Source organism: Leptosomus discolor, chromosome 6, assembly GCF_034619465.1.
Source record: "Leptosomus discolor isolate bLepDis1 chromosome 6, bLepDis1.hap2, whole genome shotgun sequence".
Classification (NCBI taxonomy): Eukaryota; Metazoa; Chordata; class Aves; order Leptosomiformes; family Leptosomidae; genus Leptosomus; species Leptosomus discolor.
The window spans coordinates 31469008-31495355 of record NC_141396.1 but is presented as its reverse complement, the minus strand read 5'-3'; the positions used below and the strand labels follow the sequence as shown (position 1 = coordinate 31495355).

At 38.3% G+C, this 26348-nt stretch overlaps 1 protein-coding gene across 1 annotated transcript; it reads left to right on the top strand.

The window, feature by feature from the left end:
• The first annotated feature begins 2061 nt into the window (after positions 1–2061).
• OPN4 (opsin 4) lies at positions 2062–26348 on the top strand. Its single transcript, XM_086466411.1, has 12 exons — positions 2062–2088; positions 9569–9711; positions 11598–11731; positions 12879–13082; positions 14943–15114; positions 16365–16529; positions 19613–19720; positions 20848–21028; positions 24073–24225; positions 24766–24834; positions 25271–25310; positions 26161–26348. The coding sequence occupies exons 1-12, from the start codon at positions 2062–2064 to the stop codon at positions 26346–26348; spliced, it is 1584 nt and encodes a 527-aa protein (XP_086322537.1).

Below are 26348 nucleotides of genomic sequence, written 5' to 3'. Positions count from 1 at the left end.
GAACTTAAAGTTCACACAAATGGGAGATCTCCCATTGCCTCCTTTCTCCATACTTTAATCATTAAAATGTACTTTCTGCTCTACTCCCTTGACAAGCTTTATTTGAAGATAGTACGAGCTTTTGCCAACTTAACATTGTGGCTTTCTGTAATGACATCTCCTGTCTTTTTAGTAGTAAAATGCAAAATCGTCTTCCAAAAAGGTCCTGTCCCTCAAAATGTCCAACACCATTGTTTGCTGCCTCATACCTACAGTGTTTTGTGTGCAAGCACTGTGTATGCAGGAACACAGAGTGCTGGATTTGGAGTTCACATCAATGTCTTTTGAAGTTCGTATCATTAATGTCACATCCACCACTGCCGTGATATTCACGTGTCTGATGCCACACATAGAGAAGAAGGGAAGAGCACACCCTAGAAAATGAGACCATAGAATCTCAGATATTGACAAAGTTGAAAATTGTCAGGTGATTAGCCACCGCTGGGCTCAGTTCTGTCACAGATAGCTTAAATCTGGCTTGGTTGTCTACCTAATGCTGCAGGGCAGGGATGCTCGATGGAATCTCTCTGCCTTTCACAACAGGTCTGCTAATAATTATTTTTAAGGTCTCACAGTTGGAAAGCCTGTAGAATCTAACAAGTGTCTCCTCTGGTTAATGTTGAGTGGCCTGGTGCCACAAGGTAAATGCTACCTTCCTTTAATGACTATCAAGAAAAGGGAATCTGCAGCACTATAGGTGAGTGCCTTTGATACAGCAGCACAGCTCCTGCTCATGTAATCACTTTTCCCTCAATTTAAGGTTAGGTACTGCCAATGCTAATTTAAGGAAAGGTACATGAGAAAAGGAATCCGTGCAGAGCTGGGGGAATACAGTTCCCACTGTTACTATCACAACCTTCTCACAAAGGCTTTCCAGAAACTGTTCACACTGTCTATATTTATTACCAACTGCAATGAAGCTAATAGCTTGCATTAGGGTCATTTTGATGGTGGGTGGAAGGCCTAAAATCTGTGATATTCAGGCTGCAGTACCTGCTGGAACAGCTTTTTCACACTCTGTGCCTAATTCTTTTTTGCAATTAAACTTCACTTTACCACAGTAATGGGCCTTCAACTGGGAATACAGCAATTCATACCTCTTTGCACAGTGCAATGTGAAAGAAGATTAGTGTGAGCAGGAATCTGCTCATGTATGCCCTAACTAAAAACATCTGAAAAAGCAAGCAGACAACTCTTAAAACAAGTGGTTATTTGCTGTTCTCTGCCTAATCTGTGAGTGCTTTTTTTTTTTTCACTGAAGAGCAGAAAAGGATGATGTCAGTGGGTTATATCCCTATTTTTCGTTTATTTTTAGAAATGGACCAACAAATAACCATGACCTAAATTCTACAAGACAGAAGTGCATGCAAGCACATTGTTGAATATCAGAGTCTATTGAGTTCAGACAATTTCAGCAGAACTGTACACACATCTTCTTTAAAAAACTAATTCACCGATATAGTGAAAATGAACAGTAAGGTCTAATATTTAAGACAGATAGTGAAGTCAACCTTTTAACTTCTTTGTCTTCATACAGGGATGATGTGGATATAGCATTAAAATTCAGACATAAATCTGTCAAAGGCAAAAAAGATAACAGCACTTTTAAGTGAGCATCAGTTTTATATTGTCATTAAAGTGAGGCTGGAATCTGGATGGAACAAGCTTCAAACTGGGCATGTGCAGCCCCTGCCGTCTCCTGTATTTAAATGGAAGCTGCTGCTGCTGCCTTTGCTAAGCTGAAGATGGAGTGAAGCAACCTGAAGCTCTAGTGAGAAACTCTGCACTGGATCTCACGTTATTCCAGAGAACCTAACAATCTGCTTTACACACACACAAAGAGGTAAACTGGCTGACTTTAGAGGAGAGCTTTTCTTTCTTTGTTTTTGCTCAGATTTTGTTCACCTGAACAATCAGCCTATTCAAAGGGAGATCTCCTGTCCCTCTGAGGATCTCAACAGCACAAAAATTGAGGAGTCCTTCAGTGCATGGAATGAGTTGGAAGCCAATGCCTACACTCTGATGGACCTGCCTCTTAGAGCCCCAACAGTAAGTGTTTTCTGTCACTAAAACTGTAGCAAGTAGTTCCATTGGCAAAGATGGCATTTATAGAACTGTAAATGGACATTTGAGGTGCATGTACACATTTAATGCTGTAATGCAATAATGAACAGCATAATGAAAACTTTAAAATCTTCTTTTTATTTCTTTAACTATTTATTTACAGCAGAAAAGACTGTAGAAGCAGTGTTTTTCAGCAGAGTTATATGGGCAGAAGACAGGGAGGAATGTCTAATAGCAAACTACATCAAATATGTTGCAAACTATCAAAACAGCATATTCTTGTGCATTAAACAGCTGTTGAGCAGTTCAACCACAACGCTTTTGTTTTATTCAAGACGGAAATCCCTGTCATTTCTGTACTAGTCTTTAAGTGCAGTGGCAGTGCTTATGTAAATGTTAGAGTTGTTATTTGCAGTTACCCAAGAAAGCTGTTCAGAAGGTTTTCCCAAGTAAGTTCTATCTAAGCTCTTTCCCAGTTGTTAAGTACTAAACAGAAAGAAAATTTCCTTAGAAATGTGAAGGTGAGAAACTGTTGTGATGACACTTCAGGATGGAATTTCTTTGGGCTCACAAGCCTGAACAAAAGAAGTTCTGAAGTCCTCTTCCTGGTCATGTATCTCAGTATACTATTAGGACTACAACATTTTGTTCACCTGCTGTTTATACAAAAGTCTGCTTAAAAGTAAAGACAAAAGCAATGACTCAAGCTAATTTTTAAAATTTTTAAAATCCAAAATTGAACTTAAAATCTTGATGTGGTCACACCAGGTGTTTCGGTATGGCCCACATAGGACACTGAAAAATTGTATGTAAGTTTCAAACACTCCAAAAGTTTTTATGCATATAGGATGTTGGATTGGGTGTTTCAGTTTGATTCTAGTTTATAATGGAGGACTAGTAAATATTTTATTATTTGCATAGTAAAATCCAGTCCATTTAATTTTTTTTAACAAAACCTGGATGTGTGCAGTGTATTACAGAAAAATAAACAGAGTAGTGTCCTGAGCCAAGGTGCTTACAAACTAAATTAGATGGATAACATATGAAAGAGGATAGCAGAACATAGCAGGGACAGAGAAGAGGGACTGGAGAGTGCATGGCAAAATGGAAAAGGATTCTGGGGACTGTGATTTACACTGGAAAATTAAAAATGGATTTTTTCCTTATTCTGCTGAAAGAGGCAATTAGTGTCCATTTCCTCTCCCTAGGTCAAGGGACTGTATTTTCAACCTTTGGCATTTTAATTTGACACACAGATTGGTTTAAGAGAGTTTTAGGACTGAAAGCAATATGTGCTGCTTGTGGTTCAGATCAAATCCAGAAGATAGGGTTTATCCTGTGCTATCCAAATTGCTCAACAGGACAAACATCATCTATGGAAAGCCCTGCTGTCTACTGGAAAGAGGGCTTAGCAGTTGGCGTCACCCTGCTGAAACCATAATTGAGGTGGGATTACACTCCTCTTTGTGCTGCCTGTCATCACAGAGCAAGTGCCTACAGAGGCAAGCTCAGAAATCAGAGCAAGGAAATGTGAAGAAAAATAAGTGCAGTTTGATGCCTCTTGTAGGTAGGCAGTACAAACACTGCACCTAGAAACCCTAGGAAATGACAGTATTTCTGTTCTGGCAATTTTTCTAAACTATATGATTTGTTGTAATGTAAAAGGTCCACCACTACCATTGGCTGTCCAAATCATACTGTGTAAATAAGCAGCTTCACTACCTGTATTCGTAGGAAAATTAAGAACAAAGAAACCTGATACACTGGCAAAGTTAATGTGGGACTGCCAGAACTTGCAATGTTTTGGAACTGGGCTCTAGTCCATTAAAGCATTCATTCTGCAAAACCAATGCTTACAGTTTGAAGCCAGATGAATTCACGAAAGCAATGACATAGCAGCCCCTATTAGCCTTTCCTTGTCTCGTTTTACACTAAATTAGATACAATCCATCTGATGTCCAGGCAGAAGTAGCTGAAAAATGTCCTTGTCCTAGTCTTTTCTGTTTCTGGCTTTTGAAGCAATGTCACACAAATAAATCAATTAATCAGTCAGAACCAGCATTGAAACACATTCAAATCCCCCCATGACCTTATGAGGGTTTTGTCTTTCCCTATAAGTATAAACTGAACCTTGCGTTATACTCTTGCCATTGGGAGAATGTAAGGAGTGAGCTATATCAAATATGATTTATATTGAATGCAACTATTTACATGCATGGCCTTGTTCCTACCATCATCACTGTTAACTTTGGTAGGACTTCAGTAATTAACGTCTCCAAGTAAACAGTAATTAAGTGATGCGATTTTTTTTCTTAATCTGAAAAAGAACAGATTTTTTTCCCCATAATAGTTGAACTGTATTCTTTGCATGTTGTCCTTTTTTCACTTATACACAAATATTTTTTTCATCCTATGGGCGGGGGGAGGGTTGGACTTTCAAAAATTGTATGTCCTCTACTAGAAGTTATTTAGAGGTCAGCTGGTTTGGTTGCTTGCTTGTTTGTTTGTTCATTTGTTTTTAAATCAAATATGAAATAACTGTTTAGAAAATCTTCTCTTTAGGAAAATGTGTATAATAAACAAATTCCCAAGACAGAATAGATGCAGGCATCAAATATTCCTGGGTTTTATATCTGATCTAGACTTCCTCCTAACCTGGGCAAATCACTTAGGAATCATGCTTTTTTCCTAGACTGCAAAGGAATTCCTTTGTCATTTTAACTCTCTTCAGACCAGTATCTTTCAGGGTATTGACAAACTTCATGGTGAAATACAAGTTCTGCCCTACACTGGTGTTCCTTATGGCTGATTCATTCACTTCTCTGCTCGCACCAAGCCTTAGCAGAAGGGACTGTGCACTGCTCTCATCCCGAAGAAGGAGACTGGCTCCTCAAATTTGCCCTCCAGGAAGAATTCTGCCTCCCTTGTAACCAGCTGTGGCAGCAGGCCATAAACGTAGAATAATGATGGTCCATGTTGTGCTGCAGCCTCCACAGACAAGGCCAGAACAGCAAGGATTTAGACATATTGATCTATCAAACATTTTATTTTCTCCAAGCTCCCAAAAAAGCATCTCAAGTTTGTAAGTCTCAGTCAAGTTTACTGAATGATAACTGAAAGCATGGTCAGTTTTGGTTTAGCTGATTTGTTCTAGGCAGCAGTCAAGCACTCCTTTAGGGAGAATAATGAGCATTTTAAGAAGGTAGACTGCATTAAACCTATCTGTTTCCCTCTATTCTATGTTTCCACAAGGACACAGTTAAACCTGCTGGAAGGAAATACACTAATGTAGAGCAACTTCATAACTTCTTGCCACTGACTATTAAGGCAAACAATAAGAGTAGGATTTAGAAAAGGATTACACCTATATTTGGAGGATAAAAATATCCTGCACTAAGATTATCCTTTCAAAGGGATAACCGCCCTGTTTTAGGGTACAAACCAACTGCTAGGACTGTATACTGAAAATGAAATTCCCACATCACTGTTCATTATGCATGTTTCGCAGCTCTGTGAAACACCCAGTCATGGCTAAAGGCAGACCAGTGTTTTGTCAGGAATCCTGGTCTGAATCAGTCTGGCACTTCTCAAGTTCCTAAATACAACAAAATTATCCATCTGATTCTGCAAAACTACAGTGTAAATAAACAATAAATAATAAATGACACGCCTATTAGAGATTAAAACCACAAATTCTTTTACAGTTCTAGCAAAAGGCCAGTTTTTATATACACCCAAACAACATTATAAAACCTGCTTTTAAGGTTGACTAGAATGCCGTTGTTGGCTAGTGATATGTCCTCCACCTGACCCTCAGTACTTACTGTGAAGAAATTTTGTAACATTACAGTTACTACCTTGATGTCCTCCACAGCTTCCATAACCATTTTGTTTGCTTACTTGACAAATGTGCAGTATTTATATTGACTGACAGTCAGGAAGTTGTGCTTCCCAATGAGTTTTTTCCTACAGAATTAATACCAAACTAAGATACCTACAGCACAGTTGGTCTGTGGGTATACTGGCACCCAGTGGTTCAGAGCCTCAGGTGCAAGCATCCTGTTGACTCAGGAAAGCTGTAGTCCATTGTCCATCCACTGGAAAACGTCCAACCTCTTAACTTCAGGTTTCTTTGTGTATTTGGTGATGTTTTGAACCACGTTACATCAAAAAAAATGTGTTGTCATATCACTTGGAAGAGAAATAATGAAACGCTGGCTTTGTCTGTTCATTTTTCTTACCTTCATTATGAGCTTTTTATAGAAAGAAGGCTGAACAGAAAAACATGCAAGGCAATAATGCTATGTATTATGCAATTGAATGCAATTGAAATAGTTCCGAGAATTCTCAAAGGACAATTGCTACAGTGGGGACTGCAGAAGTGGGACTTTTATTCTCCCCTGCCAACCAAGTACTCATACCGTGCGGTGACAACAGAAGACAGAGACTAAACAAGGCTAATCTGCTGGAAAACCTGAATAAAGAAAAGCTTTGGGAATTGTCTGGTTTCCTGATTATCCTGCTGACCTGATTTCCTCAAGCACTATCTTTTTCTCCGTGTCCTCCCTTTTGATGTACAATTCCCATAGAAGATCTAGAGCTGAACTTAATACAGGCACATGTTTTCATCCTCTATTAAGGAAGTTGTATGTATGCAACTTAGTGACGAATTTGAAGTGCTTAGGTGTGATCTAATCCCTTGTTGATCAACTAGTACCTTTCTTTGACTTAAAGAAGCCTTGAATCAGATCTGCATTTCTAATAAAAACCAGTGAAATTACTTTTTTTAATAGTTGACTTTTTCCTCTTAGAGAACAGACACAGTTGGACCCTGTGGTAAAACTCCCAGGCCTACAGGAAGTCCACACTAAAATTTGAGTTTATTTCTCTTTACCACAGAACTTTTTTTCCCCCATATATTTAATATTATTTATGTCCTATCACCACTCTAGTATAAATATTATTCCTTTGTTTTATTCACACTTGACATTTTTATTGACTCTGAACTTGTTTCATTCCTGAATAAGTAATTTTAAAGTCTTCTACTGTCCCTTAAATAACCTTTCCTCTCTTGTGATTTCTCTGTGTATTTGTATTTATCTTTTAAATTTTTCCTTGTCCTTAGTCCTCCACAAATTTAATTCAAATTAAAGCCATTTTAATCTGTTCTTTGTAGACAAAACAAGCTCCTTTAGTTGCTTCATTTCTGTTACCTTGATCCAGTTCTGATTAAATGGATAGCTACAGGGAAAAACATCAGAAATCACCATTCCATTAATAATCATCATTAACCCTCTGTAGAACAGCAGTTAAAAAATGTTCTGGTCACAGGTCCCCCCACCCCCAACAAAAGAACACCCAACCTCATTGATTTAAAACAGTTTTATCTCAGACTCTCCCTCTCCACTTGCTATTAGTATGGGATATTTTTTTGTTGTTTGACTGGCAGTATGCTAAGCACAGCAATTTCTACCTAGGCAAGATGCCTGTTGATGTCGATGATGTGAAGCCAACTTACACTTGCTGCAGGAACCTGAACATTCATTTAGTCAGTGTATCAACCTCAACATTTTGCTTCAATTACAGTAACAGCCAGAGCCATTTTCTCTCTCTAAGATCAGAGTATTTGTCCAGCATTTCACTGCTGCTAATGTAGAAACCCATGGAGCGTGCTCTCATTGTTGAGGATTGCTGTGGACAGATCTTCAGCACACAAGCAACGACAACCTCTTCCAGAATTCCAGGTGCTTCTGGGGTTCACCTCCTGCTACTGGCAGATTAGTTTTAAATACACACTCTCTCTAATAACTTCAGCCCAGTCTCACAGATGTATTCAGAAGTAATGTCTGCCTCTATTGTCCAAAACCACCCATTTTCTTTGATAACTGGAGTGTTGTCAACGGCATTTCTAGGTTGCATTCTAACAGTGAATGTCAACTACTAACAACTGTAGCATAAAATGGTGAACTTCATATTTACCTCTGTGTGCTTTTCTCCATTCCTAGCAGCAACCTTCTTTTTCTGGGAAGGAATGTCTCTGTATGACAGCTGTACCACCACCTGCCAGTACTTGTGATTGGAAAGAACATAACCAGCCTCATAGCACTATCTAAGCTTGGTACAGGCACAGACCTTGGTGTAGGCAACTCCCTTGTCCTGGATCCTAGGCCACAGCCAAGCTGACAGTATTCACAGCAGGCAGGCTACAAACGACTCAAAATATTTCCTATGCTTTTCTCAACCCTGGTGTGACTCTTGTAGCTCAGCAGCTGAGGAATGCCATGGCTGCAGCTTGCAGTCTTGAGCTATGAGCAGTGGTGGTGGCATGCCATTCCAGAGTGAGTGCCACCCTTGATGAGAAAAGCCTAGCTATGAAGAAGAGACAGGACCTGTCCAAGCAGATGAATGAGGACAGGGCTTGGTGTCTTTTGTGACTCCATTAGCTGGTTGGAGCTGATGCCAAGACACATTTAGGACAGTGTCAGTTGCACAGAGGTGAGTGTTTAAGTCTCCTTGCTTGACCTTATATCAAAAGGCAGCAGAACAGTGATGGTTTGGACAGCTGTTCCTCTCTCCTCAGTTTCTATCAGATCATCCTGCTTCCTGGGCGCAGCCTTATTGTTTACTTCATTACTAATCTGGGGTCACTTGGCCTAAAATACGTTTGTGTCTCCTGACACTTAAATGTTTTAAAATTATTATTGAAAATGCTGTAGTCTTCAGATGTCGCTACTGATTTTTGCTATTAGTCGATTAAGACACAAATGCTTTCATCAAGTGCTTTATCATACACTTCACAGAGAGCAAAATACCTTCACTTAGTCCAGAGCAAAAATAACCAGTATGGAAACCAGGCATAAGGTATAAAGGATTTGTGGTTTAGTTTTCTGATCTTTAATTTTTTTTTGTAACCAAGTCTTGAGGGCAGCTTGCAATTCAGTGTTGTTCAGTGGGAGAAATGAAATAGCTGTACTACTAGACATAAAAGCACGTTTATCCATAAAAGAATGTTTCTACTTAGAGAAGTCTAGCCAGTGATGTCAGAGGACAACAGAAATCATACTTCACAGGTACAGAAACCCTCCTGAAATGAAAACTACAGAAAACTTACTTGTTAAGTACTGCATTACTTGATGTTGGATGCAATTAAAAGGGTCCCTTCCTGTCTCTCTTCTCCTCCATATCCTTATCTTTCTTTTGGGAGAGAATAGATTGATTTTCTTCACCAAAATTCTAAATGATCAGTAAACATATAAACCATCCTTTGACCTTTGCACTGCTGATGGCATATTTATCCCCTGAAGACGATCAACAGCAAATGTAATTTGAAAGCAATTGGCTTATTTCAATTTTTTTTGCTTGCTGTCTTTTTGCATTCTTGACCGTTTCCTCTTCTAGGAAAACACATGCCAGCTTATTCAGTAAAGTCTGAAAACATACCTATGGCCTCTTGTTTACCCCACAGAAGATGACAGTTCAAGAAGTTCCTGGTGCCTTTCCTACAGTGGATGTCCCAGACCATGCCCATTATACAATTGGAATAGTCATTCTTATAGTGGGGATCACAGGAACTCTGGGTAATTTCCTGGTCATCTATGCTTTCTGCAGGTATCTTTCTTTTGGATTTTTTTTTTTTTTTTTAATGCTCAGATTTATGAACTTTAACAGTATTTTGACTGTGCTCTGCAAATGCAGCATAGGCATCTATCAGACTGCTACACAGACATAGTAAAATGCAGCAAGAGATATTGCTGTAGGAAAAAAGTCGCAACCTGCCATTTCTCTCTGACTTCCTCCCATTAACTGCAGCCATAGCAAAATTGTTAGCAAAATTGCAAAGAATCACCCAGATATGCCAAGCAATCAAAAACCAGCCAAAGCAGAAAACTTTTAGTGATTTTTTTTTTTTTTTTCTACTGGCTGAACTGTGTCTGCACTGAACTGACGGGATGTTTTGCACCTATGTCTCCCACATATCTTCTCTGGTTTAGATGTTTCCTTCCTCCTGCTGCTTCCTACATAGTTTCTTTTCCCCCTCTGTTCCTTACTGGCCATGTCTCTTGCTTTCACATTTCCTAACACTTGCCTTATTTCCTTTTAAAGCCACATTCCAACTTTTATATCTGAGGAAACTGGACCTCTGACAACAATGTGATATTTTCACCATTCCTGTTCACTCATCCCGTTTCTGTTTTGTCACAGTGGGGCAGAGCATTGGCATGATGTCCAGGCCAGTGAGCTTCTCCTTCATGATTGCTCTTTAGGCACTACTGTAATATACCAAAATAACAGAGATTGTATGATAATTTGGCTGTGTTCACTTAAATCAGCGTGGACAGAATTAGTCTGGGTCTTGAGCCTATATTCATGTGGTGCACTAAACGGTAGGTTTCAGTATGGGCATTCACAGTAGATACCAACACCTATGTGTGAATGGCATGGTCTTAAGAACAGAAAAGGTGTTGGCCTGCAGACCAGATACGTGAGGATGAAGTACACAAGCTGGGTTAGCTCTTTGGCTGGTCCCATACAGGAAATGCAGCCATGGCAGTTGCAGTTCCACTGGAAGACACAGCTTGTCTTCATTTGAAGATGTTATGAAGGCAGACAGGGATACTGATAGCAAAGAAACAAGTACATCAGAAGTTCAGGGAATGCATCAGCTGCCTACAAAGCAGCCTCAAGTAATGGCAAACTGTAAGACAGCCAGCTGCCTGAAACAGAAATACGTTCAGTAACTCTGCAGACTACTGAAAAAATACAAGTGGCCCACAAGCATCTACTAATATCTCCTTGCTCCTAAATTGACAGATAGGGGACAGTAGTCCTAGCAATTGATTCTGGATCAGTGTAAAGAACCCCTCACTTATTCTGGTATTTTTTTAGTTGTGTCTAAGACTGAAAATTTGCAAAACGAGCTAAAAAGTTACACTAAACCCAAACTGAGGAGCTCTCAGTTGAGCTTTTATGTGTACCCTTTAAAAGACTGTATTATAATACTATGAATAACATATACAAGCAGGATAGACTGAAGGCTGGCTCTCTTTAAAGTCAGGGTCTGGGCCAGTGAAATGAGGGTCATAGAGTAGAACTGATGTGAGTTTGCTTAATCCCTGTATTTGGAAGTCACTCTTGATGTTATCAGCGCTCCCCTCCCCCTGCTTAACATGACCCAGATCCAGAAATCCACAGAAGTATATCAACTTTAATTTCCTGTTAATCATGGATATGCAGTGCATTGGGTCAGAATACTTAAAGAACAATATGATTTATCCCTATCACTGAGCTGGTTATCCTCCAAAGTGCACAGGAGTATAAAGGTGTAAAACTGAGCCTTGCTTATGTTCTCTCATGAGGGAAAAGAGAAGCACTCTGCTCTAGCTTGCTATGTAGTGTGTCTTGGTATTTGTGAAGCTGCCAAGGCTCACAGGAAAGAGTAACAATGTAATTAACAGTGCAGCAGTGTTTAGCAACGTTCCTTCTGATCTCTGTAGGAGTAGGAGCCTTCAGACTCCAGCCAACATATTCATCATCAATCTAGCTATTAGTGACTTCCTGATGTCCATTACGCAGTCTCCAGTCTTTTTCACCAACAGCCTCCACAAACGCTGGATTTTTGGTGAGAAAGGTTTGTATATATTCTTTCTAAGATATCACTAAGTATGTCCTACCACAGTGGCAGTTAATCTATTTCCTTGTCCCCAGGTATCTTGCAGTGTTGAGACATTTCTCAACATTGTTTCAATGTTGACACAAATGTTTCTTTGAACATTTTTGTCTGTGTGCAATGAACACATTCCCACCACGGAGAGGAAAATTACACACATGGGATGGATACAAAGGCGACATTGGCAACGTAATGCACAGGACTAGTCTTGCCAGCACTCTTCCCAAATCATCCCATAACTTAGCTACGGGCAGAGTCCTACAACAAAGCAGCACCACCCCTCAACACACCAGCTTAAAAGCTCTTCTAAATAGCGTGCTCTGGGACTTGCACCTGCCAAAGTGGTGCAAGAAAGCCTGGCAAAAGTGAGTTTTCACAACAGAAATATTAACTGAACATTTCCTGTGCAGTAAGAAAACGTAGGATGAAGGTGCTTTCATTCTTCCTATATGACTGTAGTAAGAGTCTTTGCCTCTTGAACGGGTATTGACAGAGAGGAATGTCAGAGAAGTAATGTTGATGTTTTGATCTCTGATGACCAAAAGCACATTTTTTTTAGTTCCATGAAGTGTTAATTGCATGCATGTTAAAATAATAAACCAAACCAAATGCCTGCTTTTAATCATTAGGTTGTTTGAATAATTAAAACCAGCCATTAATATATTTGTAGTCTTCTTATTTACTTCAGTTATGCTGACCTTGAGATATAAATGGTTACATGATACCACAGTAGCTATAACCCATTGTTAAGCAAAACAGCTGTTTCTACAGGAGCTGCAGTAAAACTGGAGTTAAACAATATATTAATAGACTGCTGAAATTATTCCACTAGAAACATCAGAAATCAATGAGTGAAAATATGTAAAGTACCACTGTCTCCAGCAATTCAAGCACACAAAATCTTTGAGTTTATCTCCATGGATAATGCAATTAGCAAGACAGAGAGCAGTCGTGAAATAGCATTACAACTGCAGGAAAATTGAAGTTCCATTGCTTTACAAATTCCAGAAGACATTAGTCCACAAGAAACACAGACTTGAACTCTCCCAGAAAGTAATTAGCATGAGTAGATTAATTTCACTGCTACTTCTGTCATCTTCATTGAAAGGCTGTGAGCTGTATGCCTTCTGTGGAGCTCTTTTTGGCATTACATCTATGATCACTTTGATGGTGATTGCCTTGGACAGATATTTTGCCATCACAAAACCTCTGGCTTCTGTTGGAGTGACGTCTAAGAAGAAAGCCCTAATAATCCTGGTAGGAGTCTGGCTGTACTCTTTGGCTTGGAGCCTCCCGCCCTTCTTTGGATGGAGTAAGTGAAATGGAATAGAAGTTTTTTTCCCTCATAGCATTGGATTAAAGATCGCTTACAGGTATAGAAGAGGGTTGAATTAATGGTTTGCATATTAGGCTTGAATAAATCAGTTTGAAGAAAACTGATAAAATCCATATTGAAACTGAAGATCTCTACTCAAAAGAAAAAATCCAGCATGTAGCACAGCATATTATGTGACAATGGCATTTTTCCTTAAGATCATTCCTTACTGAATAAAAACCAGTAGACAAAATCAAGGCCAAAATGTATGCAGGATGTGCCTGCCTCTTATCCCATACCTACTTCATGGAACCAAATTCAACAATATAAAAGTTAAATAAATGTATTTGCGGGTTTTCTGATTACTTTTTTCCTCCCCTAAGGCGCTGTGTAAGATAGTAGTGTTAAGATAAATTTCTTTATTCGCATAAAAGAGGAATACAGTCTGAGTATTTTGTGCAAGTACATCTTCAGTAAGTCTTGACTGTGTTCCAAATGGGCAAATTGCACTAAGTGTTGGTCACATTCTCCATTCAGCCCCTGGTATCTTCACTAAGGCTTCCAATAAGGATGACATTTAGTAATAACTAACTAATTTGCTTTTGCAAATGTGAATTTTACACCTGCAAACTGGAACACAGATACAGCATCTTGATCCCTGCAACTTGTAACAAAGAGAGTTTCTGTTATTCCTTTTCATTTGAATCCACCTCACTACCATTAATTTGTTTCCTATGAGTCACCAGTTTCAGTCAGTAAATTAAAATGAACTCATCATTCAAAACCCCAGCCCATTATTGTGCTCCCTAATTCCAGAAGAGAATGGGTCAGCTCAGCTGAAGTGAGAACATAGCGATGTTTGATTTTCCCAAAGGATGCTGCAACCAACTCATAGTTACTGAGTAGAATTTCAGCAGATTCTTGTTATTGTCATTCTGGTCCCCCATAAACATGAAGCATGTTTAAGCAGGCAAACTGCAGTACTGGGAGAAGCAGCCTTCAGTTGAACAAGGAGCTGTTAGAGCAACAAAATGACAATATAGTCTTAGATTCTAGATTCTTAATTGGAGAAGGTGGAGTAATTACTTGAAGAGTGTTGTATCTTGTAATTACATTCTAATAGTACCCACAGTACTAACTCTCATATGGTAATTAGATGCATCTGAGCACATCTGGGGCAATAATTTTGAGAGTTCAACAGAAAATATCACTGTAAACAGTGATAATTAAAATAGAAACATAAAAAGACATTGCTGTTGATAATTACTTAACAGTTTGACACAGTTCGTTTAAGGAGATTATATTTTATTTCAGGCAGAATATTACATATGTATGATTTTTCTTCACTTGTACTCAACTTTACTTCAGGACAAAATTAATTTGCTCTGCACAGGAAGTCTTTCTCCCTTGCACAGTAAATGTCTCTTACCTGCACCAGTTTAAGAAAGTGGTAGCTATAGCAATCAGTTGCATTTCACTCCTTGGGAAGACAGCAATTTGGCACAGAATGGAGATATTTAAAAACAATACAGGTCTGATCCAAGACTCACCAAAGTATTTGGAGAGATACACTTTGACTATGTTAAGCTTTAAACAATATTCAAGAACCAAAACAAAATAATATTCAGTTTTAGGATCTGAAGCCTTAGACTGCTAAACATAAATACAATAGGGCAACAGAGTAAAAGGAAATAAAAAGAGGTACTTTAAATGAAGAATCATGTATCCTTTAAAACTTTTTTTCCCTTTAAGAGGATAGGACTAAATCCCATGTTATTCTGAGTATCTTTCTCTAACTTCTGCGCTCAGAATAAGAATCACTTCATGGTTTATGCCTTCTCCTATCTTTCCTTCTAGGTGCCTATGTTCCTGAGGGGCTGCTGACTTCCTGTTCCTGGGATTACATGACTTTCACACCATCGGTCCGCGCCTACACCATGCTGCTTTTCTGCTTCGTCTTTTTAATTCCTTTGATTGCTATCATATACAGCTATGTCTTTATATTTGAGGCTATTAAGAAGGCCAATAGGTAAGTAGCCAATAGTCTTGAGTTTTTATCCTTCTGTATAAGTGACTGCTTATTTTCTTAAAACAAAGAAAATCAGGAAGTTTTTCACTTTTAATTTGTATGCATGACTGAAACAGGAAACCAAACAAGAATTCTGTCAATAGTCGACACGGTAAGAAGCATGATCCTTACAAGGGCCATTCCTGATTTTAAGCCAGAGCTGTTCAGTATATTGTCTAATGATGCAGAAAAGGGTACAAGTAGCAGGAATAGAAATCTGAAGGATGAGAAAGGACTGCAGAAATTAACCAAAAGAAATACTAAAGGGACACAAGAGACACCTAACAATAGTGTAGCAACAACTATTCCACGCAAAAAATAGATGGAATTGAACTACAAATTCCATGTTTGATAAAGGATGAAAAAGAGGTAAAACATTTGTAATCTGTAGATATCTGTCCCATAGGTATCAGCATATTCAGCATATCTAGTCACATGGTGCAGAAGTACAGAGTGAGAGTAAGGTAGCAAAATAGGACCTAGGGATGCAAAGACTTCTCTAAATATATTTAATACAGCTTTGTTCAATTGGTTTGAATACCTGATTTTTGTGGAAATTCTTCTGGTACAGGACTATTTTCGTCACTGTGAAGAAATGTGAAATTTTGACATTGATTAATGCAACAAAAGTGCATTGAATTGTGAAGGACTGGTCACATACATAGAATCACGGAATCACAGAATGTATTGGGCTGGAAGGGACCTGTAGTCCATCCTCAAGGTCACCTAGTCCAACCCCTCTACAATAAGCAGGGACATCTCTAACCAGGTCAGGTTGCTCAGAGCCCCATCAAGCCTGACACTGAATGTCTCCAGTTATGGGGCTTCCACTACCTCTCTGGGCAACCTGTTCCAGTGATCCACCACCTTCATATTAAAGAACTTTTTCCTAATGTCCAACCTAAATCTACCATTTTCTAGCTTAAAACCATTACTCCTCGTCCTATCACTACAAACCCTTGTGAATAGTTCTTCCCCTGCTTTCTTATAGGCCCTTTTCAGGTATTCGAAGGTCGCCCCAGAGCCTTCTCTTCTCCAGGCTGAACAACTCCATCTCTCTCAGCCTGTGAGAGACATATGTTAACACACATTAAAAGTACATGACTTTTAGCATAAACTAGCATTAAGAGTATTTGTTGCCCCATTTTAATGAAGCTATTTACTCAATTCCCTACGTCTTTTTTTTGCTGTTGTATGTTTATTTCCCCTAGGTCTATTCAGACATTTGGATGCAAACATGGAAATAAAGAGTTCCAGAAACAGTATCAGAGGATGAAAAATGAGTGGAAGATGGCGAAAATTGCACTGATTGTCATCTTGCTTTATGTCATTTCCTGGTCACCATACTCTGTTGTTGCTCTGGTAGCTTTTGCTGGGTAATTATGAAAGTATCAGCAAAGGAATATTCAGTGAAAGCAAAAGGTGTGAAATTGTAAAAGACAGATGAAAGTCAAAGCTACTTGTCAAGTTTAGTGCCTGAAGTGCATCCAAACCATTCACATATTTAGGAGTGACATGTTACAAATGAGGCATATGCTGACTGTGATTTTTTCTTAGTCTGACTTTTAAAAAACCTGAAAGTAAAACAAAAAAAAGAAAATAAAAAGAAAACAGGAAGATTATTACTGGCAACATAACATTACTGTGCTGATGATTTCTGAATGCAGGTTCTTTATGCTAGGATATTTGATTTATCTGAACTTTATTTAGCACCTAAATGCTAAATAAGGAGCCCAAAAAGATCCACCCAGGGGCTGATTCTCTTTTCTTTCTCCGTTCCTTTTACTTTTAAAAAAAGTCTGTCAATTTTCTTGTGTAACATCAAACTGTTGAAATTTCATACATATATATGCAAGTTCAAAATTTTTGATGCTGGATATAAAAGATAGTATATATAAACTATCTAAGCATGTTCTTAATTTATTTAGTTGTCAGGCTTTTATACGGTAATTTCAACAAAAGCATGATACTATTAACACAGTATCTGTATATAGCTTGACATCAGACTATAATTGACACAATCCAGGTACAAGTAACAGATTGGGAGTCTGGATGCCTTGGCTCTATGTGGATATTTCTCCAATGTTAACACGTGAATTTTCCTGTGCTTCAGTTTAGCCTTGGTAAAATGGGTGTGACTACCTGCTCTAGAAATCAAGTGGAAGACTCCTATGACAGTACAAAACACTTTTATTTGTATTTTTCAAGCCAGAAATAAAAAGTAGGTTTTCCTAAAATTGACACAGGATAAAATAAATTTACTTATGATGAAGCATTTTGGGAGGCAGTGGTGATTTTTGTTACACACAGAAGGAAGAGGCCACAACAGGGCCTATTCTCATACATAGCTTAGGAAGGTAGATTCTTAAACACAGCACTTCTAAAATCTTATCCTTACGAAGAAATAATGCTAAGAGAAGAGGATTCTCTCCCTTAGTATCCAGAGGGCAATTCCAAGCAGCAGCAAACATTTTCTCCCTGAAGGTAAACATGTTCCTCACTCAGAAATGAGAATCAGGATGTGTCCCAGTGTCCCATTTCCTGTCACAGGGGGACTTAAATACTGGGCACCACCACTGGGGATACGTGACCAGCTAGAGACAGAGGAAGAGCAAGAAGACAAAGAAATGCAGCACCGCTACCTTGCAGCACTACTTGCTCTAAGATACCACCACCAAAAAAAAAAAAAAAAAAAAAAAAAAAAATTAGGAAATGCTTTAAGTTAACCATTTTAGCACGTAGAACTGTCAGGCTATCCCATATGACCAGCATCTATCTTAGGATGATCGAGTGCCTGCTGAACTTGATTTCTAGCCCATGTCTCACACTGACAAAAATTTGAACACTGGAAAATTTTATGACTCTACAGCATGTGACAAATGAGCATTTGCAAATTTTGCTCATGAAGACATCGGATGAGCAACACAGTTTCATTCAGCTTTTCTTCTGTTTCTGAAATGAAGGAAGAACCTTAATTCCTTTAGAAAATATTTTGAATGGGGAATACTGAGCTAGCACACAGTCATGCTCACTAATATTACTGGTCTACAGGTTGTATTCTCTGGGAATGGCTGGTTTAAACAAAAGGCTTTGCCACTGTTTGTTTCTGTTAGCTGAACTCTCCGTCAGTCTTACCAGAGCACTATCTCCCATCTCAGGGTCAAAAACTCCATCCCAGCAAGGTCATACTGTTGTATATTCTCCAGAACCTGCAAAGAATTACACCTCTAAGCAATGCTTTAGAAGTATGATGAGGAAAAACCATGTTAAAAATTGTATATAGAGAACATGCTTATCAGAGAAAAATCTTATATTAGAAGTCAAATAGCATCTCAACACTCAGACACCTGACAAAAGGATTCCAGCATTACCACTGGCAAACCACTTCCACCTCACCACAGAGCACAAATATTCCCATAGTATGATGAAAAATTTCCTCACCAGGAAGATGAGCTGCCGCCTACTTATGCAATCCTCTCTGTTGTTTGTTTGCAGCGCTCACATGACAGACCTTCTTCTGAGAAAGGATAGAGATGAAAACCTGGTTTCCCCCATAATATCACAGGAATATAAGGCTAATTGAAAGATGGAGCTTAGACTGTCTTCTCAGGAAGAAGAGCAGTGATAGAGAAAGGATGTTACCCTTTGGAGGAAAGACTAACTTATTGGGCGATTTCACTTAGAACTCTTTCTACCAACACAGGAAGAGGTCTGCGTAGCCTCTATGCATCTCCATGGGAATTTGCCTGGTAGAAACTGCCTATGAGTGTTATTGTTATTTCGGTCTGAGCTGTTCTATTGAGTTTCTTCTGACCAAGACCTTATGGGCTACTTCAAGCTATCTTCAAATATTAAGTGGCTGATAGCAGCATGGCAGATAGACATCAATCACAATTCTTTTATTCTTTAGAGTCACATCACCTGCATATATGCACAGTCACAGCAACACATGAGCGTAACATATGACACCTGAAAATACTTTCCCTTCACTGACTGTTTAGTTCAGAACAGTCAACAAATAAAGTTTGAACAGGAAAATAGATTTATTAGTTATATTTCCCTGTAATGCCTCATTCTGCACACCTGTTTAGCGACATATGACTCAGCAAGTATATCTGCTGAGTTTGGAACAGAGAGATACTCTGATAAATGCACATTCACTTATTGAAGGCTGACTTTGTCCCTAGGGTAAACACACGGGAATTACCACCATCCTGAGTCCTAGCAGTGAAGTTCTGCAAGAGAAGCCCCAAGAAAATAATGTCTGTCAGAAATGCAGTTAGGCTGGTGTTGATCTTTACTGGCAAAGGATGTAAAAATTGTTCTCTCACTGTTTGGGTTCAGAACACCCCCTTTTACTCCCTCTGGAACACTAATAAAGCATTGTCCTGTCAGTGTATAACTGCATAGACTACACAGAACTCAATACTAAATATATAATGCATTTGCATTACTCTAGGTATTCCCACGTCCTAACACCCTTCATGAACTCCATACCAGCTGTGATTGCCAAAGCTTCTGTCATCCATAACCCCATCATTTATGCCATCACTCACCCCAAATACAGGTAAGTTTACTCTTATAAGCTATGTTCAATATAGCAAAGCAAATCAGACAGTTACTTTCCCATTTTTAGGAGTAGCACCTGAACTCTGCTTCACCTGCTCATTTTACTTCTGAAAGACAGCTTTGCCCTCTCCAAGAAAACTTCTTAATGCCATATAAATGTCAGTGGAATTTGTATTTGGAACAAATTACTATGCAGATGGGAGCTAGAGGTGTTTATGGATATCGATCTGTACCTACAGATTACATGATAAGAGACACACCCACCTCAAGGAAAGCACTGTAAACTTAACTATCTTCATGAGAGATGCAGACATTTGTCAGTGTTGCAAATAGTTTATTACATTAACTAGGCCAGTAAGAGATGCAATTTAGTAAGTCAGTCCCCCTCTTCCCTATTTTGTGTGTCCTCTCCACCTTTCTTTAAGCTTTCATATTTCAGATAGTATTTCTTCTGAGTTGTAACATCTAAGGTCATTACCATAGCAGGTTCAGGTGCAGGCTGTGAAATCTGACGGATAGCAGTAAAGCCATATATATGCTGTTGTTTCACCCTTTACAAAGACCTACTGGGGAACTGGATAGAGAAGAGGTGGGCATGAACATCTAAGTGGGGAAGGCTGGAAGGAAAAGGAAAGGTAGATGAAAGAGTTTCCTTACGCTGCATATGAGGAAAGAAATACTGTAACAGAACTGCACATTTTGTACAGATAGCCAGCAAACAGATATGTAAGAGGAAGCTAGAATAGCTGCTTAGGGGAAGATTAAAATAATTCATTATGTGGTACTTCTATGAGGTTCGGTTTAAAGGGACAGAATTTTATTTTTACCCTGATTAAGCTGAAAGCAGATAAAACATCATTTTAATAGCTCCCTTCAGTTTGAAGAGTTATATTTTAATGTCCTTATCCCTGCCAAGCAATAAATTTGATTTCTGCAGAACAATGTGAATAAGTGATCTTGTAGGATGATTGTATATGAGATACTGGATATCTGGAAAACTTTTTTCATACCCAGTAATTTTCCAGTCCATGCAGCATTAGTTCATCTACCTGAATAAATGCATTGTTTATGATGACTTTTGTGCTAACAGAAAAAATCTGACTGGTTCTTCCTCTCATCCATTAGAACAGCCATTGCCACACATGTTCCTTGCCTTGGATCCCTGCTGAGAGTGTCTCCTAAAGACTCACGATCTTTCAGCAGTTATCCCTCCTCCCGACGAGCGACTGTAACCAGCCAGTCTTCTGAGATAAGTGTGCTGCAAAAAGGAAAAAGGCGACTGTCTTCTCTCTCTGACAGTCAATCAGTAAGGGAGACACTTCCTATACACCCATTTTACTTGCAAAGTAATCCATTTTCATATAGAGTCCTTCAAAGTGGTAGATTCTTTAGATGAAATGCATTACAAGGTGAAATAAAAGACAGAAGGCCGAAGTGTAAAAGCAGAATGTAAATCTTTGTATTCTTGATGGTTGGCGACACTGAAGGAAGCGTGGAAAGATGGAACTACAGGAATTTTAGAAAGTAAGGGAAGCTTGGAGTCAGAGGACCCTTGAAAGTCTGATCATACTTCTAGGATGTACTTGTCTGACCACAGATTTGGAGTCTGGACACACACAAAAAAGAAACCGCTAGTCACTAAATAATTCTGTAGTGAAAGCAAGGTTGTAACAAAACAGATATGCTTTCTGAAAGTGAAGTGGGATGTATTTAGAAACACATTAATAATCAGATTTAGACAAATCAGTAAATCCATCACTCACAGAAGACCTCAACAGCTTGCTGCTGCCAGTCCAAGTGAAACCAAATGTTTTGCACAACAGCTGAAAACGGCAAATATTTGGCATCCTAGGCTCTTTCTTGCAACCCAAAGTCACGTTACTAACTAACAAAGCACAGCAGTTATTTCATTGCAATTGTTACAAATGAAATTTCCAAATACATGAAAAGCCATAATTTTCTTGGTTATTCTTTTTCATAGTCAATGAAATAATTGTATCTAATCCAGCCAAGTGCTGAATTCTGACAGTTGTTTTTTTACACAATTTCTTTGCACTCTATATTTTGACTTCCTGGTCCAATCAAAATGAAATTCTTCTGGCTATCAGCCACCATTCAGATGGAAGGTTTTAAAACTGGCTAATAATAAAAGGAGCATTTTTATACTGCATCTCTTAAGACTGTGAATCCTGATGCTTAAAGAAACCCAACACACCACTTCAGTGACACTCTGGGTTCTTGTACTACTACTAGTGCTGGAGAAGGGGAACCATACAAACAATTCAACAATTCTTTTTGCTCAGGAAAGGACCTCTTAATACTCAACGTAAAACAGTGGAAGAGAAAACGAAAATTACCCAACATAAAAAATTCCAAGCAATTGGCATGCTTCAGTCTGGAATTTTCTATAAGCCTTGAGTACGTCTGGATTTTGTTCAGAACAATGATAGAGTCAGGATTTTCTGACAATGTATGTTTCCCTAAACTATTTCATCTGACCATAGAATACCCTGATTTATTAGTAAGTAATATCAGTTTAGCTGAAGTACAGAGCAGAGAGAAGGGCTCACGTTTAAAACAAATGAATAAAATTGCTTTGATGCTCGCTGATAATTTATTTTGGGGTTTTTTGCACCATATGTGGCTCAGTTAAGCTATAACATTTCTAGACAAACTCATAATGCAAAAAAGGCAGTACATATGCTGCCATATATTTTATGTCAAGGCTGGTCACCAAACTGTAAGCCAATAAATTATCTTTATGCAATTTTTTTGTACTCCTGTGGATGCAAAGATATTCTGCACCTTGGAAAAAACTAAAGAAACAATTTCCGCCCAGTTCCTTGCAATGAAAACAAGCCAATCTCCAGAACAGATGCTCAGAAAATAAAGTTGCTTCCATTTTAAAATTCAATCAAATGGGACTGTAAGCACTAATACACCCTATGCATAGAATGGGAAGCACAATACACATTTTTTATAATGTTGGGATCCAGAAAATAGCCTAGCCTAACCTCTTGTGCTTCAGCAGGAAAACATATATTTAGATTGTTCTCCTAGATGTTTTGTTAAGCTTTTCTAAAAAATCTTCCATGGAGACATTTCAGTCTGGAGACACGACACCCTGTAGATGCAGTTCATCATTGCTTCCCCAATAGTTAGAAAGCTGCTTTTGATAATAAAATCATTATTGTCACTATTCCAAAATAAATTATTTTTTCATTCCCCTTCTTCTGTATTCCCCTTATCCTTCCTCATAGTTACACAGAAAAAAAAATGATCCTGATCCTCCTTAGAGCAACCAATTTGTTATGCATCAAAATTCTGGTATAGCAACACCAATTGGGATTCTCTCTTAATAGTAACAGACTCATCAGGCCAATCTCTCCAGTTCCATCAAAGTTCACGTTTTTCTACACTAATTTTTATTTTCTTTCCTGTGGAAAGTTTATCAAACTACCAATAATTTGAAAGTATCAAATATTGAAAGTATCAATAATTGCTTTGAGTATTTTCAAGCAATTATATACTCTCATCTGATGGAAGCTACATCCAAAGCACACACATTGCTTATGAAAAACCCGTGCTGCATGGAAAAAATTTATATCACACTGTTATGTTTCCCTATTTTAAGGCAAGTTACACTGTCAAACAGAAAATAGGCTGGTTTGCTGTGAGCTGCTCATCACAACCCCATTAGCTGTTTCATTGTGATTCTTCATCATTGTAGCAAAAAGGCTGACAGAGTGAGGAAAAGGAACAGAATTTTTGACTTCTAGAAAACTCTGGTGGGTTGGGTTTTTTTTTAATTTTTCGTTTTCCCATTAATCAGAACAAAGTTTATAAAATCAGTGTTACTTCACGAAACAAAATGTTTCTAAATCACTGATTCTGCAGACCCCAGACATTTCCTTGTATTTATTTCTGCTTCCACCCAAGCCACTTTGGAAACTTTGGCCCTAATTGCTCCAAAGACCTGTGCTTCCTAATTGGGTACTACTATGGAAACACTGTCTCCTCAGAGCTACGAGGTACATCAGAGAAGTTTCAACAATAGACAGTAACAAAACACTATTTTGTTTGAAATTTTGCACTGCATCCTGTGGAGGTTAAAAAAAAAAAAAAAAAAAAAAAGCTGAATTTTAGACTGAATAGACTTGATAGTTTTGTTTGTACCTCTTATAAACAAAGATTTTATGAAGTCATATGCGGCATAACTTTTGTGAAATGTCTTTTATATAACATCTGTCTCTTACAATTTCTGTCTAGGTAAAACTGATTCTCATGGGGCAAGTTGGATGGAAGTCTAAGGAACCCAGAGTGATTATATTTTTGCTGTATTAATTTTAGGGCTGTACTGACACAGAAACTGAAACCCCCAGTATGTTCTCCAGACTTGCTAGAAGACAGATTTCTTATGAAACGGGTAAAGACACAACTCAAACTAGTGACATAAGAGCCAAACCTAAATTGAAGAGCCAGGACTCTGGGATTTGTGAGAAGGTAATACACTGCATAATATCTAAATTCTCTGACAACTGGTAGGTTAAAAAATCTGCACATTTCACCATAATTAATCATGAAGCTTCCTGCCAAGTAGATGGGAATAACCTATGAGTTAACAAAATGAGTAATGACTTAGAGGCTGTAAAAGGTCATCAGCTTTTTATTTCCACCCTGGTTCATTATTCAGCTGTCTTTGTTGCATTTTTGCCAAGCAACGGTGCTGTTTTATTGAACTTAGCACGGGAATAGTACATTGTCTTGTGTTTGGTTTTAAGTGTGCGTTCAGTAATATTTGTATTTCACTGTCCAAATTACTTGGTCAATCTTTCTGTTGTCTCACCATTTGCTATCAAACTAACACATATGGTGACAGGTAAAACCCAAGGCTATCTTTAGCATATCACTACTACTACAATCAGTCCTCTGCTGTCCCCTTTTTTTTTTTTATTTTTCCAATACTTTGCATTTCACATACATAAAATATTGTGACATATCTATATGTCATTTATGTCTTTCTTATCTGTGTTCATTCTTCAGACAGCTGTAGATGCTGATGACATATCCATGGTGGAACTGAAGGCCATAGAGTACACTGCTACGCCTACTGTAAGAATTATTATTTTAATATTTGGCATGCATCTTACTAACTGAGGGAACAAAAACTAATAACAATCCCAGTCTCTGAGCACAAATTATATTATCTTTTGAGATGTAAAAATCACACGATACTCCCAGCAGTATATAGAAAACATGACCACAAGGGTAGATCATTGCTGAAACTATGCACTACAAGGTTCTCCTTAAGTCCAGCTTCTTCAAGGAACTTGAATCTTGAATTCAGTAGGTCCCCTGACGAGGTCTGTGATTTCCTTAGTGGAGCATGGAAGCATTAATTTTGTTTATCTTTATGTGAATAATATACATAGTAAGCTGAGACAGCCGTTCTGATGGCCGTACCTTTAAGACAGCCATAGCCTTGTGGCAAGTACTGCTGTACAAAGTGACATTGTTAACTATTTATGTTCTCTGTTTTGGGTAGCAGCAAACATCTAAAAAATGCAACTTAGAGGAAATCAAGGAAAGTTTCCAAAACATGCCGCATCACCTATTCAGTAAGATGTTGTGCTACTGTCTGTTTCTTCTTCCACGTAACAAAGATACAGCATACTGATAAAATTTTTTTGACATCTGCCGCAAGTGAGTCAACTTGCCTTAATTCTTAATAGACAAGGAAATGAGAGAAAAGAGTTGACAGATGGAAACAAGCCAGTTTTATCTTTGAAGTATCAACCCAAATGCAATATAAACATCTTAAACTATGTCTTTATTGTTAGCAGTGATCCTCATGAGCTATTGCTACGCTCATCCTAACACTCTCGCTTTTTGGTCCTGGGCAAGTGACAGCTAACATTGCTATTGTAAAAAAATGCTAATTAATCTTTCCCTCAATTCCTCTTTTCACTTCATTCTCTAGTTTGCTTCCTTCTTCAAACTATCCATGCTGTTACCACTACCTTTTACATCATCTCTTGCCCCAATGAACCTAAACAGTCCCTCTGTATGGTGGGACTCCTTACTTGATTGAATTCATTGACTGTCTGAGCATATTCACAGCACTTTTGTTCATAGTTGAATGTGCTGTCATTAGCCTGGTTTTTCATCAAAGTAGACCAGCTCTAAGTAGCAAACGTAAAGTCTGTGCTTTACTATATTAACTTAACAGGTTTATTCTTATAAGTTATTAATGAAATACTAAAAAAATGTTCAGATCTACTTTTTCCTCCATCCTTTAAGTTTGGTTTTGAGCTAGTCATGGGCATCGGCAAAGTGCTTATCTAAATACATGCTACTTTTTCATAGATGATACAACCTGATCTCCTTGTAGATGTTTCTGTTTTCCATTTCTTTTAAATCCTTGCATCATTTAGAGAGGTGAGAGCCTGAACGGTATTGGACAAAGAAAAGGAGAGTCTCATCATGGACCATCTGCAGCCCAGATACCCAGCATTACAATAACATACAGCAATGTCCAAGGGGTAGAGCTGCCTTCTAGGTACAACTCTGGTTTCCTGTGCCCTAAGATCAACAGCCACAAGCAGAACAAGAAGTCCAATAGCTGA